This window comes from Peromyscus maniculatus, chromosome 19 (genome assembly GCF_049852395.1).
Source record: "Peromyscus maniculatus bairdii isolate BWxNUB_F1_BW_parent chromosome 19, HU_Pman_BW_mat_3.1, whole genome shotgun sequence".
NCBI classification, from domain to species: domain Eukaryota; kingdom Metazoa; phylum Chordata; class Mammalia; order Rodentia; family Cricetidae; genus Peromyscus; species Peromyscus maniculatus.
In genome coordinates this window covers 37,770,637-37,787,885 of record NC_134870.1, presented here as the reverse complement: position 1 = coordinate 37,787,885, position 17,249 = coordinate 37,770,637, and the positions used below count along the sequence as shown (strand labels likewise).

Below are 17,249 nucleotides of genomic sequence, written 5' to 3'. Positions count from 1 at the left end.
CGAGTTGTTGATCAACCATAGTAAGCTGAAGAAGAAAGATGAATTATTTTTGTGTATTTTCAGACACATATTCTACAATATGGTCTTTGTTCTTGTAGGTCAAAACTGTTTTATCAGAAAAACAAATGTTTGATTGTTACTGGATTTTCAAACAACTTTATTGGGATCTCTTTCACATATCATTCACTTACTTAAAGCGTACAATTCATTGGGTGTTTTTAGTGTGTTAAATGAGTTAGGTAGCTACCACGGCAATTTTTTGTCCTTCTGCCCCAAACTCATGTTCATTGTCTACTGCATTAGCTTCAAGTGATTACTAAGTTTCTTTCTGTTCCTGTAAATCCACCTGTTTTGTATTGTATAAGTACAGCTGGAACATATGGTTTCTCATGACTTGCTTCTTTTACTTAGGATAATGTGGTCAAGGTTCATTCAATTGTAGCATGTCAGTTGAATTTTTATTATCAAATAATAATGCCTTTGTATAGATCAATGGTTCTCAACTTGTGGGTCGTGACTCTTCTGGGTTGAAGAATCCTTTCACAGGGTTCGCCTAAGACCATCAGAAAACAGGTATTGATATTATGATTCATAACATTAGCAAAATTACAGTTATGAAGTAGCAACAAAATAATTTTATGGTTGGGGGTCACCACGACATGAGGAACTACCTCAGCATTAGGAAGACTGAGGACACTTGTATAGATACTACCACTTTTACCCCTTCAGAATTGATGAACACTTGATTGTTTTATTTTTCAGCATTATGAATAGTGCCATTTGTATAAAAATCCCATAGGTATATGTTTTCATTTCTGTCCGATGTATGTGTTGCTAGGAGTAGAATAGGGTTACAGTGGTCACTGTTTAACTTTTGAGGAAGTAACAGACTGTTTTTCAGAGCAGTCGCATAGTTTATAATCCTCAATATAGGAGGGGCCTAATTTTTCTGCACTCACCAGCACTTGTTCCTTTTATATATACCATCTTAGGGTTGTGATTGTGGTTTATATTTTCCCATGGCTAATAATGTTTCGTATCTATTCATATGCTTGCTTCATGTATTTGTTTGCCATTTCTGTATCTTAGTGTCTTCATATATTTTCGTATGTTTTATAGTTGAGCTATTTAACTTTTGTATTACTTAGCTTTAAGAGTTGTTTATATAGCTGGGCCTAGTGGAACACCCCTTTAATCCTAGCACTTGGTGGGCAGAGGCAGGCAGATCTCTGTGAGTTCAAGGCCAGCCTGGTCTACAAGGTGAAGTTCCAGGACAGCTAGGGCTGTCTTGGAAAAAAAAAAGTTGTTTATGTATTTGATATACAAGTCTTTTATCAGATATATATTTACAAGTATTTTTTCCCATTTTGTGGACTTTTTTTTCATATTTGATGGTATTGTTTATAGCAATTTGAGTTCTTTTGCAGATTTAAAAATTTCCATTGTAGATCTGTTGCATATGAGCAAGATAATTTCTTACTACATATTTACTTATTTTGTGTATGTGCGTGTGCTGTGGTATATGTATACCCATACCATAGCACACATGTGATCAGAAATAAAGCTGTAAGGTTTACCAACAGTGTTTATGGCTTAAGAACTTCCCCAAGGATGAAAATTGTGACATAATTGTAATATATACTATAGTCTTACTTTGGCTCATTTAAATTTAGACTAATTAGCAGGGCATAGTGGAACACACACGTCTATATCTTTTTTTTATTATTATTATTTTTTATTTAGGGTGCTTGGTAACATTTATGTTTAAGCATTGCATTCTATCCAAGTAGGGGAATTATAGGTCTGTACCACTAGGCAGGGCTGAATACAGAGAATTTTTGAGCCTCAAAAACAGTTCTTCCCCAGAGTACTGGTGTATTTTGGTTTACTGGCTTTGAGAAACATATTGACTCCATTGCTTGCGTCAAACTTTCATACATCAGCATGAATTCTTATTTTTCTTTTTCTTTTTTTTTTTTTTTCCTTTTTCGTTTTTTGAGACAGGGTTTCTCTGTGTAGCTTTGCGCCTTTCCTGGAACTCACTTTGTAGCCCAGGCTGCCCTCAAACTCACAGAGATCCTCCTGCCTTTGCCTCCCAAGTTCTGGGAATAAAGGTGTGCACCACCACCGCCTGGCATGAATTCTTTTATGTGCTTGTTATCAATTAATTATAGGAGTCTTTAAAATTTATATCAATTAAAATGCTCCCACTAAGTACTTCTTAAGGAAGATTACCATGCTTTAACACATGAGCATATGGCAGGTTGCTGATCTTAATATCTGTCCCAGAAGCATACTACTGAATATGGCTACTATTCATTCTTTTACATTTTTTTGCTCTGCTTTTGAAGTTCCATAGCTGAAGATTAGTCACATGTTAACTTTCTACAGAAAGTCTTTGAGTTGATGTTTAATATGCCATTAACTAGCTACCTTAAATTTGAAAAGGATGCCCACTTAATAGAGGTGTCTTTTGAGAAATTACAAAGTTTCCATTATGAATTCGGTGAAGGAAATTTTTTTCCTTAAAATGAAGTTGCTCAGGCATTGGAAGTGGTGTAATACAAAGTGCTTTTCTTTTTTTCCTTTGAAGGTCAATTCATGAAATTTCAATGTCAAATACCTTTATTTTAAACCATTTTTTAAACTTTATTTCATGTGCATTGGTGTTTTGCTTGCATATGTGTCTGTGAAGGTGTTGGATCTTCTGGAACTGGAGTTACATATGGCTGTGAGCTGTCATGTAGGTGCTGTGAATTGAACCCAGGTCCTCTGGAAGAGGAACACGTGCTCTTAACTACTGAGCCATCTCGCCAGCCCCCAAATACCTTTATTTTGAATTAGGATGCTTGGTAGCATTTATGTTTAAACATTGCATTCTATTTTTCATTGTTTCTTAGTAACCCTGCTAAATCTTTTGGGAGTACAGTCATTGTGTTGTGGGGGTGTTTAAGAGCTATAAAACACGGGAAACTCTTGAGTCGAATATGTAGTAATTAGCATCTATTGTTTAAAATCAGTGATGGTAACTGTCAGAAACATGGTCTTTGGCATGTAATTGAACATGGATGACTAGAAAGAACATAATATTTTGATCTTTATAAAATTTGAGTGGAATAGTGACTTTTTTTTACAAAACATTTAGCAGTTATTTAACACTTAAATGACTGGTAGTAACAAATAATTGTCTATCGGATTATAAAATAAAGAGTTTATGTATAGACTAATCGCAGTCTAAAATAAATGGCTTTTCTTTTTTTTGAGACAGGACACTGCGTAGCTCTGGCTGTCCTGGAACTCACTATGTAGATCATAGATCAGGCTGGCCTCGAACTTATAGCGATCACCTGCCCTTTTCTTTCAGAATGCTAGAATTAAAGGCATGAACCACTATTCTGGCTTTCATTAATATTTTTAAAAGGAGAAAAAAAAATGTAAAACAGAATAAAATGTTTCATTGTTTAGGAATAGAAGTCATATAAATTAAAAAATAATTTCAGAATACTATAAAAGTTGAACTTACTTTTTTTTCCTCCACTTTAAACTTTAATCTTTTTATACAATGAATCTTAACCCTACCTTTCATAATTCTTGGGCAACCTCCAACATGTCTCCCTTGTCCTTTCATGTCCCTTCTCCCTCTCTCTCCCTCGCTCCATAACCTACTGAATCTAGTAGTACTGCCGCTGGAGTGTTTTGTTGGATTGGTCCTGTGCAAGTAATCGTAACTGCAGTGAGTTCGTTCATGAGTGTAACGGCCATGGCATGTTCAGAGATCGGCATGTTGTGACACGTCTTCCCCATCCTCGGGCTCAGATGTTTTCTGAACCTTGTGAGGTTCTAGATTTCTCATTTAGGGTTGAACACTCAATAAATAGTCATTTATTCTTAGAGCTTTGACCAGTAGTTGTTTCCTGCATTAACTACTGACTATGTGTATGAACATGGATGTTTAGAAGGCAGTTTGACATTTAGTGAAACAGCAGTAGTAGGTCTCCCCAGGCCACATGACTTCCTGAGCCATCGGCTTGTGAGCAGCTTTTCAGGACCTGACATAGATTCACTCTTGGAGAGCGGGTTCCATAGCTCATCAGAAAGCAGTGTTACCCCATACAGCCATGGCACTGTTGCACCACTGTGCACATTTGACTGGCAGGTCAGTGTTGTAACATACAGGCTACACTGCTGGGTAGGTGCATTGATGACTTTGCTCTTCCAGCAGGCTTTATAGGACTTTCTGGCAATCGAAAGCTAGCCATCGGGGAGAAGTTTTCAACTTAGTTCCGGCTTGATTTTTCTGTGTTCTACAATAAAGTGTGTTGTTTCTTCAGCAATGGGATCTTACTATCTAGTTATTGTGGGCAGCCTAGAGCAATGGCAGGAGCCTGTATTGTTTCAGGACCCTCTGTGACCTCCCTGGCCAGTAACTCGTAAGGGAGGTACCACCTTGCTAGAGATTCCCCTTTAATAGCCTATGTCTTCTAGGAGAAGCATTGTCAATTTTTGGCAGGCATTGTTACTACCACATAAATGTAAGAACAAAAGTCACTACTTTTCTCTTTGTAGTTAATTCTTTTTTCAGACCCCAGCCTCTGGCCACCAGTGGCCTGCTGTTTACTCTGTGTTGTAGGCACTGTTTTAGAAGTGAAAATTTTAAAGCAACACAAATGTCTACCGACAAGGAAATGTTTATGTGAATTATGGCATATCTCCTTACTTTAACTTTTATTATAAATCTATTAAGAGTAATTAAGCAATATCAATTTGATTTATAGAGAATATACAGACTTGAAACTGATAGAATTCCAAGATCCAGGTGAAAAATAGGAATAGTTGTGTATTCCAATCACAACTTTGTCAGTATGGTATTTAAAAAGACTTGTAGAAAGAGCACAAAAATTATGGTTGCCTTCAAATTCTGCTGTGGTTTTAAAATCTTCAGTAGTTGAGGAAAATCAAATGGAAACTTGAGATATGTGAAAATGAAGTCTTGTTCATTAACTTACGTATTATCTATGATTCTTTCATGCTGTGTGGCAGAGGTTAAGGCAGTAACTCTGTGACCTATGAAACCTAAATTGTTCTGGCTTTTACTAGCTCTGGGTTAGACTCTACCGGTCATTGAGAAACAGGGCCAGAGAAGATAGTGGAACATGCTACTGCCATGTAAAGTCCCTATCCCATAGTGTACCTGTATCCCAGTTAACAAATAAGATACTTTAATATTGAAAATAAAATAAAACCAAGATTTTATCTGCACAGAGTCGTGGTTTCAGAATCGTGAAGGTTTTCTGCTGTTTCTGAAGAGGAAGCATGAATTAGGGAGATGGGTTGGTTGAACTTTTTGGTTTTTTGAGACAGGGTTTCTCTGTGTAGCTTTGGAGCCTGTCCTGGAACTCACACTGTTAGCCCAGACTGGCCTCGAACTCACACAGACTGCCTCTGCCTCGAGTGCTGGGATTGATTAAAGGCGTGCACCACCACCTCCCGGTGGGGTTGGTTGAACTTTGATGAGAATGTTTAACTCTTCTACTAGACACAACATTCACAGAAGTGTAGTATGACTGACTTTTAAAATGAGATCCCAGAATGATGTCACTGAAGTAGCATTTGGAGCTGTGTATTTATGTTTTACCACTAAGTTTTGGTTTTCTGTTTGTGTGTAGGATTGAATTTAGCTCTCTGCCTTGCATTGTTGTACTTAAAGATTAAAAGAGATAACAGCTAATACATTTTAAGAAATCATACTCTTAGACTTGCTACATTTTTTTATTTGCTACTTTCTCTGGGCTTAATTCACTTCTTTTCTTCCTTCATAGTTTCTGGAAATGGTTCTTTTTCACTTCTGCATATTTATGTATGCCTCTTCTGAGTATAATGTGCTGCTTATTTTTTTCCTCCTCTCATAATTTCTTGAGATCAAACTTTGCTATTTTAAAACCTTTTTGTTTATTATATGTACATCTAAAAGGATGTATTACTCTGAGCACAGTTTTGGCTGTAGCTCCAAGATTTATCATTTAGTACTTTAATTGCAAATCAGTTAATTTCCTTTTGACTTTCTTCTTTGACTTGGGTTATTTATTAAAATGAGTTTTAAAATTTAATATATTTAAAAATATAATGTATATATAATATTTAAAATATATAAGATTTTTTAAGTTATTGATTTGTGTTTTGTTTTTTGAGATGGTGTTTCTTTATGTAGCCATGACTATCCTAGAACTTGCTCTGTAGTCAGGCTAGCCTCAAACTCAGTGGTAAGCCTCACTCTGCCTCCCAAGTTCTGGGATTAAAGGCATGTGCCACCACTGCCCAACTTTGGTCTTTTGATACTCTTTAAAACTAACTTTATGGCCTAGATTATGATCAGTATTTGTATATTCCATGTATCTTTGGGGAAAAATATTTCCTGTCATTGTTTCCCCATTTTTAGTTCTAATATTCCTCTCTTTTTATGTTTAGGGTGTGTATTGCATACATACAGTGTGCCATGGATTTCTGTTTGCATATTAGTCGTTTTTCTTCTTCTAGTAGTATCATTTAATTCATCTCCATTTAATAGCATTTATTCTTGGAGTTGGATTTTCATTTGGCTCCCTTTAGGGTCTACCTGTTTGTTTTTTGTTTCTTGTTTGCCTGTTTTTTTTTGGGGGGGGGGTTGTTTTGTTTTTGCTCTTTGGATTATTCCTAATTTTTTTTTTTATTCCTCTATAATTTAGGAAAAACCTTGACTCATCATTTTTAAAATCCTTGAACTATTTTTATAGTGGTTACCCTTGTTAGTAGGACTTGGGCATACATTTCTCTTCCTTTCCAACAGTGAGACCTTAGGACTCTACTGCAGTTGTTCTCCTTATATTGGGGGATTTTGCTGCCAAGTGTTTTACTTCCATATGTAGTATTTCAAGCCCACAAGATATTGTTGAGAAAGTTATATTTACTTAGATTTATACTCACAGATTTCCTTTTTTTGTGTATCTATGCCCATGTCTCCTGGCTGCCATATACTTATTCCTTCTGCTAAAAAAAAAAAATACTCCAAGATATTTAGGCTCTTCCTAGTAATATATATTTTAATTTTCTTCATCTGATAGTGTTTGTTATTTTTATTTATTCATGATGTGAATCTAGAATTCCAATTTGATAGTTCTTGTCTGTTAAGGATTTTCATAGTGATTCCGTGTCTCAGCTATGGTTCTAGTGAGACTGCTGTTGATGTTATTTTCTAGCAGAGAATGAATGGGAAACCTTTTGTGGTTTAATGCTTCTCTTTTTGACCTTAGTATTCCTATATATGAAACACACATACACACACACACACACACACACACACACACACATTCCCTTAGCGGACCCTAATACAGGTAGGTGTCCTCCACTTAACTTTGGAGATGAGGTCTCTCCACAGCTTTGGAGGTGGTAAGTAGGCTGGGCGGACTGGCTAGCTCCAGGATTCTCCTTGTCTACTCCCTTCCTGGTGCTGGGATTGCAAGTGAGTGCCACCACACTCAGCATCCTCTCCACTGAGGGTCTGGAGTCAAAGTCATCGCCTCGCTTGTAGGGCAAGCACTTACCGACTGAGCATTCTCCCCAGCTCCTTCCAATGATTGTTTGCTGTCATCAGAGAATGCACAGAAGAGAAAATGAAACATAGAGCCGATGGAAAAGCCCAGTAAGGCATTTAGTGAATACAGTTATTGACACAAATTTTTATATGAGGGTTAGCATATTCAAAGAGATTTTTAAAAATTGGATATTCAAAGGAAACCTGGAAACTACAAAAAACCAAATAGACATTCTAGAACTAAACAAATTTAGTGGGTGGCTTTTAAAAGTGGATTAGTCATAGCAGACTAGAAAATTCATGAACTAGAAGATGGTCAGATGGAGATACAGAGAAAAACCACACATGAGAAAGGGCTACAGGAGACAAAGGGAACAGTGCCCAAAGGTCCGCATGCTTAAAGCCATAGTTCTGAGCCTGAAAATGAGCCAAAGCAGAGTTAGGAGAGACTCTTAGAAGTCAGTTCCACAGTGGCTGGCTGAGGGTGCAGAGCAGTTAGTAGCTGCTCAGTCCAGGAAACTAGATTGCCTCTGGAGTTCCAAACCATCTGGAAACGAAGGCCCGGAGGATTCCTGGAGAGCCACTGGTCTTCAGTCCCTCTTGGAAGGCTGGAGAAAGTAGGTCCTAGCGTCAGCACAGGCGACAGTAGCAGTGGTAGTAACAAGATAGATGTGCTGATGATGAGCAAGGGTGAAAGCAGGCAGCAGAAACCAGCCTGCTCTCCCTCCACCCTCGTATCTGTGAAGCCATCAGAAGATGCTATCTGCTCAGGGGTGGTGTGAGGATCCTGACTCCTCACTTAGACCTTCCTGGAGTACTTAAATAGATGTGCTTAGAGGCACGTTGATTCTAGACCAACCAGTGACAACAAGGATTAACCATCACAGTGCCTGAAGGATAATGCCTCTGGCTTCCACAGGCATACACATTCACACACATACATGATTTGAGCTCTGCTATGACAGTCTCATCCTCCAAGTAGTATCTGTATACTTTAGATTTACATTTGTTAGGCATGATGGTGTGTACCTGTAACCTCCAAACTCGGGAAGTACAGATAGCTCAACAGTTTGAGAACAGCCTGGACCTGTAGCAAAACAAAAACAAAAATGAAGGAAGGACAGATGGACTAGGCAAAGTGGAAAAGTATTCTGCTTTGTTTGTTGGTGTGTAGAGCAGGCTGGCCTGGAATTGGCGCTCTTCCCACTCTGCTTTCTAGGTGGTGGATTAGAGATGTGCAGTCATGTCTGGCTCTCCTAGTCTTTGGTCTTTTGGTGACCAGACTGCTTTGTCACTGCCATTGCTAGACAAAAAGCCTCTTCTTTTTCTTTAAGCCCGATTTTTTTTTTCTTTTTGGCCTGTATATGGGTAGATTCAGAATACACATATTCTAATTTTTTCAGTAAATACAGAATTTTAGTTCATTTAAAACTGACTTGCTGCATCCCTATCCTTGATTTTATGTTACTCTTAATAGAAAAGAATGCTATCTAAGCTTTTTCTTTTGGCTTAAATTTTTGTTTGTTTGGTTTTTTAACTTAAATCATCTATTGTGGGGTAAAAATAGGGGTTCTCACTTCAGAATATTTAAAAAATTTTTTTAATGTGCTTGGCATAGTAGTCATGTTTAGTTAGAATTTGAAACAAATGACAACAATAATCAGAACCTCTGAGTGCCCCGGATGGTTGGCAATACTTTGTTGTTGATCACTGAAATCTGGGACAGAATAAACAGATTGTAGATAACTCATATATTTCTTAAAGCTATTGTGGGAAGTCAAACAAGATGAACCTTTGAAACGTTTCAAAGTCCCTATGTGTAACTAAAAAGAGAAAATCATTTTAGATGACATTTACTTACTTAGTAGTTGGGGTGGTGGAGTGTGTGCCGTGACGTGTGGGGGTGAGGACAACTAGTCAGCTCTCTCCTTGAGCCTTGTACGACCCAGGGGTAGATAGAACTCATCAGGATTGACAGCAAGTGCTGTTACTTGCAAAACCATCCTTTTTTTTTTTTTTTTTGAGACAGGGTTTCTCTGTGTAGCTTTGCGACTTTCCTGGTTCAGGCTGGCCTTGAACTCACAGAGATCTGCCTGCCTCTGCCTCCCGAGTGCTGGGATTAAAGGCGTGCGCCACCACCGTCTGGCGGCGCAAAGCCATCTTGATGGGCTGTGGTTTTTCTGTGTGTGTGTGTGTGTGTGTGTGTCTGCCTGTGCCTGTCTGCCTGTGTTTGTGTCATGTATGTGCATACCATGGTTCATGTGTTCGCAGGGTCACTCTTTTTTTTCCCTTTTTTTTCTTTCGTGTGTGTGTGTGTGTGTGTGTGTGTGTGTGTGTGTGTGTGTGTGTCTGTCTGTCTGTGCCTGCCTGCCTGCTGTATATGCCAGACTAGTTGGTGCACAAGCATTTTTTTTCTTTCTTTCTTTTTCTCCTCCACCTCCCATCTTGGTGTGAAAGGACTGGGATTTCAGGCTCACACTACTGTGCCCAGATTCACATGGTTTCTGAGGACTCAAACTCAGATCTTCATGGTTATGTGGAAAGCACTTTGCTTCCTGAGCCCCTCCATGATGCTGTCTTTCCCCCTTTAATAAAGTAGATTTGTTACTTTTCTTCAAACCACTTCCTGATATACATACTGTGTTGGAGGTCCCCAGAAGCACCCTGATGTTTGAAAGTGACTCATTGTGCAGTAGTTCTCACAGGTGAGATTTATTATAGTGATGTCAAAACAAGACACAGCTAGATCATAAGGGTGAGAGGTCTGGGGGAGCATGTGCAGGCTTCTGTGTGCTTTCTCCCTTTCATGAAGAGCACTCTTCCCAAATAGTGAGAAGACATATGCTATTTTGGTCTAAGACACATACTCGTGGCATTCAGCACTCAAGGTTGTAATTGAGGACTGGGTCACACAGTCATCCTTTGCCTAACCATATCCCAAATTTCAAACACTTAGACAGAAAGCAGCTGGTTAACATAAAGTTCATCAACGACAGTTTGGTACAGTGAGCCACCCCTGTCATTCAGGGAACATTTTATGCCGTTGTAGAGTCTAACGTTAACCATGTCAGCATCTCTGATGGTGAATGGCAGTTTTAGACCGCTTTGTTAACTTCCTGTATATGCCCAAAGTGACGCTCTGCGGACACTTCCTGCACACCGTGTATATACATACCAAAGAGCTGCGTGATGGCTTCCCTTGTGATCAGTGGTCAAGTGGTTATTGTTTCCGTTAGATAGGCTGTCTGATGTTGATGGCATACATACCGTTGCTATAGACTGTTAGTAATATGCCTGTGCCTTTTGTCACTTAATTCATGTGCAGGGTGACGGGATAGTGTTAGAGCATTTAGTACATCTAAAAATATGTAAAAAATTAAATTATAACAGTAAATAACCCATTATGAAAGCGTTTTGTATATCATATCTCCTTTGAATAGTTATATTGAACCACTTGTAGCATGAATCCTAATTGATGTTAATAATGAAAACCTGGAGCCAGATATTGGGGTAAATGCTGAAAGATCAGTAAAGGAGCCAGCTACTAAAGAGACTTCTTACCTCTACCAAATCCTCAGCCTGAAAGACAGCTGAGCTCCTCTCTTCCGCTTTATGTTCCTCTCTCCACCCATTCATAACACTTCCTGTCTCCACCTCCCTAGTGCTGCAATTAAAGGCATGAGACCCCAAGGGCAGGATCAAAGGTGTGTGCCACCACCCCGGCTTTCTTTCTCTTTTAGACTGGATCAATCTTTTTTTTTTTTTTAAATGTTTCCAGATTTAATGACATGTCATTTTTTTCCATATATATATGGAAAAAATATATATATATTTTACATATATATATAAAATATATATATAATATATATATATTTTATTTTACAATACCATTCAGTTCTACATATCAGCCATGGGTTCCCCTATTCTCCCCCCTCCCATCCCTCCCCATACCCCCAGCCTACCCCCCATTCCCACGTCTTCCAGGACAAGTCCTCCCCTGAGGACTGCGATCAACCTGGTAGACTCAGTCCAGGCAGGTTAGACTGGATCAGTCTTGTGTAGCCCAGGGTGGCCTTCAACTCACAAAGATCTGTCTGCCTCTGCCTCCTGAGTGCTGGGATTAAAGGTGTGTGCCACCACTTCCTGGCCTTTATGGCTAACTAGTGGCTTAGTTCTGAACTCTGATCTTCAGGCAAGCTTTGTTAGATCAGAAACAAAATATCACTACAACCACCGTGTATTTTTCAGATTTTAGTGAACTTATTTTTCCTATGAGAGCAATGTTTTGAGTAATACTTTGTAACACATTTTGACTTTAACAGTTAAAACTCATTTGATAATCAGTCCTTTTAAAAAAAATTGCCCCCTACTTAAGTGGAAGAATCTTAGCTCCATTTATAAATGGAGAAACTGACCCAGAAAGTTGATTGTCAGCAAAGCTGCAAATGATTTAATTTTATTTCATTCATTTTTGTTCAGAGAATATCACTTTCATTTGACTATGAATGAAAAGTGCCAAGGGGCCATTGATGAAGGAGCTTTATCTGGTGATTTTGGGTGGGTTGTTTGTTTCCTTTTCATACTCATTTTAGTCAACTCATTCAAGAATTTTCGTAAATAACCTCTTCCACTCCTTATCATATATCAGACACTTAGTATTAGGTGCTGAAGGTAATCGTTTTCTTCTTTTAATTATATGTCCTACTTATGGTTGGCTGGAGTTGCCTGTGCTTTTTTCTTTTTTTTTTAAAGTTACATTATAGCCTGGTCCTTCAAAGTGTGTTCTTTTCCTTCTCTTTAAGGCAATACTGCATTGCATGATTGTGCAGAGTCTGGAAGCTTGGACATCATGAAGATGCTGCTTATGTATTGTGCCAAGATGGAAAAAGATGGCTATGGAATGACTCCTCTTCTCTCAGCAAGTGTGACTGGTCACACCAATATTGTGGATTTTCTCACACACCATGCCCAGACCAGCAAAACAGAACGTATCAATGCTCTAGAGCTTCTGGGAGCTACGTTTGTAGATAAAAAAAGAGATTTACTTGGGGCTTTGAAATACTGGAAAAAGGCAATGAACATGAGGTACAGTGATAGGACTAATATAATTAGTAAACCAGTTCCACAGACACTAATAATGGCTTATGATTATGCCAAGGAGGTAAACAGTGCAGAAGAGCTAGAAGGTCTTATTGCTGATCCTGATGAGATGAGAATGCAAGCCCTGTTAATTAGAGAACGTATTCTCGGTCCTTCTCATCCTGATACCTCTTACTACATTAGATATAGGGGCGCTGTCTATGCCGACTCTGGAAACTTTAAACGATGCATCAACCTATGGAAGTATGCTTTGGATATGCAGCAGAGCAATTTGGACCCTTTAAGCCCAATGACTGCCAGCAGCTTGCTCTCTTTTGCGGAACTATTTTCCTTTATGCTACAGGACAGGGCTAAAGGCTTGCTGGGTACTACTGTTACATTTGATGATCTCATGGGCATACTGTGCAAAAGCGTCCTTGAAATTGAGCGGGCTATCAAACAAACTCAGTGTCCAGCTGACCCATTGCAATTGAATAAGGCTCTTTCCATCATTTTGCACTTAATTTGCTTATTAGAAAAAGTTCCTTGTACTCTAGAACAGGATCATTTCAAAAAGCAGACTATCTACAGGTTTCTTAAGCTGCATCCAAGAGGAAAGAATAACTTCAGCCCTCTGCATCTGGCTGTGGACAAGAATACTACCTGTGTAGGGCGGTACCCTGTTTGTAAGTTTCCATCTCTGCAAGTTACTGCGATACTGATAGAATGTGGTGCTGATGTGAACGTCAGGGACTCTGATGACAACAGTCCTCTACATATCGCTGCTTTGAACAACCATCCAGACATCATGAATCTCCTTATTAAATCAGGTGCACATTTTGATGCCACAAACTTACACAAACAAACAGCTAGTGACTTACTGGACGAGAAGGAGATAGCTAAAAATTTGATCCAGCCCATAAATCATACCACATTGCAGTGTCTCGCTGCTCGTGTCATCGTGAATCATAGAATATATTATAAAGGGCATATCCCAGAAAAGCTAGAGACCTTTGTTTCACTTCATAGATGATAATTCGAACGTACGTCAGCACTGTTAAAGCACGAATTGGTAACAGTTGTTTCATAACTGAGCACTGTTGTGATAACACCAGCATTCATTTAGCTTGATATCATTGTGCTCTCATTGGCTAAAGCATTGTAAGCATCAAATGTGCAGGATTGGTTTCCCAGTATTTAATATAAATATACCGTATAATATATTGTTTGTGAATTATTGAGAAATGTGATGTCATATTCAAATTTCTAAAACTGTCTGCCAAAGGCCATTCTGGTTTTGTTTGCTGTTGGGTGTCAGGGACAGAGTTAACTGTTTTCAGTGATGTCTTTATACTTTACTAGTTTGTGAATTTTATACAGTTGAAAGTCATCCTCCCCGGCTCCCACTTCTTCAGTCTTCAAGTTTTGCCCCTTTCTACTTTTTTTTTTCTCCCTAACCATTTCTGCTACAATGTTCCCCGAACCTTTGGATCCATGCTAGGTCAAAAACCTTATGGACTTGTTCACCATTTGCAGTAACCATAAGTGCTTTATCTTCTCTATGCACCGGCTTAAACTGGACTATTGTGTGTTGGCATATTCTCTATGCAGCAATTGGTCAACTTAACTCAAAACACTGTTTTCTTAAGTTAGGAAGTTCATTTCACAAAAGTACTCTCAGAGCATGTCAGTTTCTAGAGTTGCCGGTAAGCTATTTGAGCTCAAGCTTTTTTTAGTTTTATGTTTGGTTTGGTTTTGCTTTGTTTTTTCACATCTGAGGTTTCTTTCTTCAATTCACAGAAAGTTTTTGTATGCTAAATTTGGGAAACGAATCTCTTCCCGCTCATTAGCCCAGTTAAATTCAGGTCTGTCGTCTTAGTCTTTCGCGCAGTAAAGGAAGAACTTTCTGAAGTGACCTGCCTTTCATACTGCTCCAGCGTTGTCCTGCTTGTGCTGATGGTGTGACTAGGTGTAGAGAATGGCTTCCCTTTAACCTCAGAGTCCATCCACAGCTTAGCGAGTCACATTGAGCTCCCAGGCATTGAACTGCAGACCACTTTGAGTTACAAAAAGGCTAAAGCATGTCAGTGGCATGATGCTGCTTGCCCAGCCAGATCTAGGCATCTCAGATAATTAAGGTATTTTAGTATGCAATTTACTGCCATAGTATCAAAGGTCAATAACAGTGTTCTTTCTTTTTTCAAGTTTATGTATAGCTTTCAAAGATAACGTGCATGAATTACTTTGATCTCAATTATTTGTCACCCTATTAAACACAAAAGATCGCACAGTGATTTCTGTCCCCTTAATGAAAGCGCCTCCTTTCCTTCTTTCTCCCTGCCACTTCCCCTCCTCCCTCTCTTTCTCCTCTCACTTATTTTTTTTTCCTATCATAGATTTGTTAATGCCACAGAAAGGGCTTCTTTGACTTAAGAAAAGATAAGTGGAAATTGAAAAGATTCAGGTAATCACTCAGCACTTTACCGTACTCAATAGAATTTACAATGGTACACATTGCCCTGCAGATGTAGTAAAAAAACAAAACAAAAAACAAAAAAAACTGTTCTGAATGAAATGCTCCTATTGATTCTAGAAAAACAAGTCAGTTCCCCTGTGAACTTGATGATCTGGGTCACTTGGGTTTAGGGGATGACGTTTATCCTAAGGGTTGATGTAATGTTATTTAAAGAATTGTCATTGCAATCACATCATCTTTATTCAGTAAAAATTTGTAATAAAGAGTAGTAAATAAAGGACAGGAGACTTTTTCATTAAACAATTGAGGTTTAATTTTTTTAAAAAGGTATCTTCACTCATTTTACTACATTTTAAAATTTTACCATTGGGAAAATGGATTAGTTATCAGTGGGCTCTTTTCAAACTTATGAAGATGTTTTACTGTGTTTTATTTACTGTGGGCAAGTCTGATAAAATATTTGAGCTGCTATACATAAGAATCATATGTCATTTAGACAGATACTCTAGAAATATCAAACTATTTTGAAATCATCTGCCTCTAACTTTATGGTATGAGAATTATATATGCTTGAACTACCTTTTGTTTTTTAAACAAAGAAAAGAAAACTTGGCCATTTTAGTGAATCATCATTGGTTGATCTCACTTTTGGGGTAAAAGATGACAATTTGACTTTAAGGGATTTAATGCCTGCACACCCCTCCCCCTTTGCCCAGAAGAGCCTGGCTTACGTGTTCTTAGAACAAGGCTCATCCTAAGGCTCACTGTTGTACAAGTGGACTTGACTCTCATAACTCTGTATGAAGTAAGGATATCTTCACATAGTGGAACAGATAACTTGGAACTGGTCTCTAGTCTTGAAAACTGCAGTACTATATTGCAGGCAGGATGTGGCTCTCCCTTTTTTGTTTGTCCACTCCAGAAATGCCATTGGGAGCTCTTGAAAAAGCAGTTAAGTAGCTCAGAATTAGCCAGAATTTTATTTTAGAGTAAGTTGGTTCAGGAGTGCAACCTCAGATAACTGTTAGGGCCTTCATCAGAAAATCGTGAGACTGAATAAAATACAGTTGTTAAGTTTGTGGGTTTGTTTTTGTCCATGATGAGCAAATGATCTAATTGTACTCATTTGAATCAAACTAAATGGACACTGTAGCATGGTAGTATTGGCTGGTATTAATGTGTAAATCTCAATGTTTCTCCAGAAATGCCTCTGAATTTGAGATGTTCTACAATTTTGATCATTTTTGTAAGAGAAATGGTTATTTTATTCAGATACCAGTCTCCTTTCCAAAGGCAAATGAACTATAGACTTAAAAATGTCATTTTTTTGTTCTTTTATTCTTAGTCTGACAAGCATAAGCCCCAATCAGCAAGATAACTTGGTGTCCTTTATGATTTTGAAGTTAAGTGATTGCTCATTTGCAAAGAAGTAATTTGTAATATTTTTAAAAACCCCATTTACTGTAAGTTGAGAAATTGTTTAGGTTATATTTGGAAATTTGGCTTCTTAAAATCAAATTGCCCAGCAGAAGCCCTCAGCTGAAAGTACAGGTGTGTTGATCCCTGTGATAGTTCCCAGCAGGGTCTAGGTGAGGAATAGTGTTCTTCTACCCTCTACAGCAGCACCATCACCCGGAACTTGGACCACTTTACAGTTAGGTACTAAGGAAACTTGAATTGCTTGTCATCTTCTTTCTTTTCTTTTCCCCTGTGTATCACTAAACAGCTAGTTTCTCTCCCTTTTGTTGGTTCCCATTGTGTATCTTTTAAAAGAAGTACTGTAATCAGATGCCAGCCAATAAATTGTCACACGATGGAAAAAACGATATGCCACAGCATTGTAAGGTTTAATAAAATTAAATTTGCACCAAACTTAAGTGTGCTCTTATTAACTCTTAATTCTTAATGAGGGTTAACCTGGAAATATATTACAGTGGGTTCCTAGATTCCTTTTTTAGAAAACTGCCTACTTAATAACTTACAGCCAGTTAGAACTTACCCATGCCTCTTACTAGTAGCCTGCTGTGTAAATAAGATGACTTGTGTATAGCTGATGGAATTTTTTCTAGTAAATACCATAGGAACTACAGACTAGGAAGACTAGTGAAAAGCACAGAAAACTTTTAA

General features: G+C 38.2%; 1 protein-coding gene across 1 annotated transcript in view; it reads left to right on the top strand.

Moving 5' to 3' along the window:
* The window catches only part of Fem1c (fem-1 homolog C), a 28,221-nt gene extending 11,227 nt beyond the window's left edge, over positions 1-16,994 (top strand). The window contains exon 3 of the mRNA XM_006977662.4: positions 12,370-16,994. Within this exon, the coding sequence (XP_006977724.1) occupies positions 12,370-13,679 (1,310 nt within the window). The 3' untranslated portion in view covers positions 13,680-16,994. The remainder of the gene's footprint in view (positions 1-12,369) is intronic.
* The last annotated feature ends 255 nt before the right edge of the window (positions 16,995-17,249 follow it).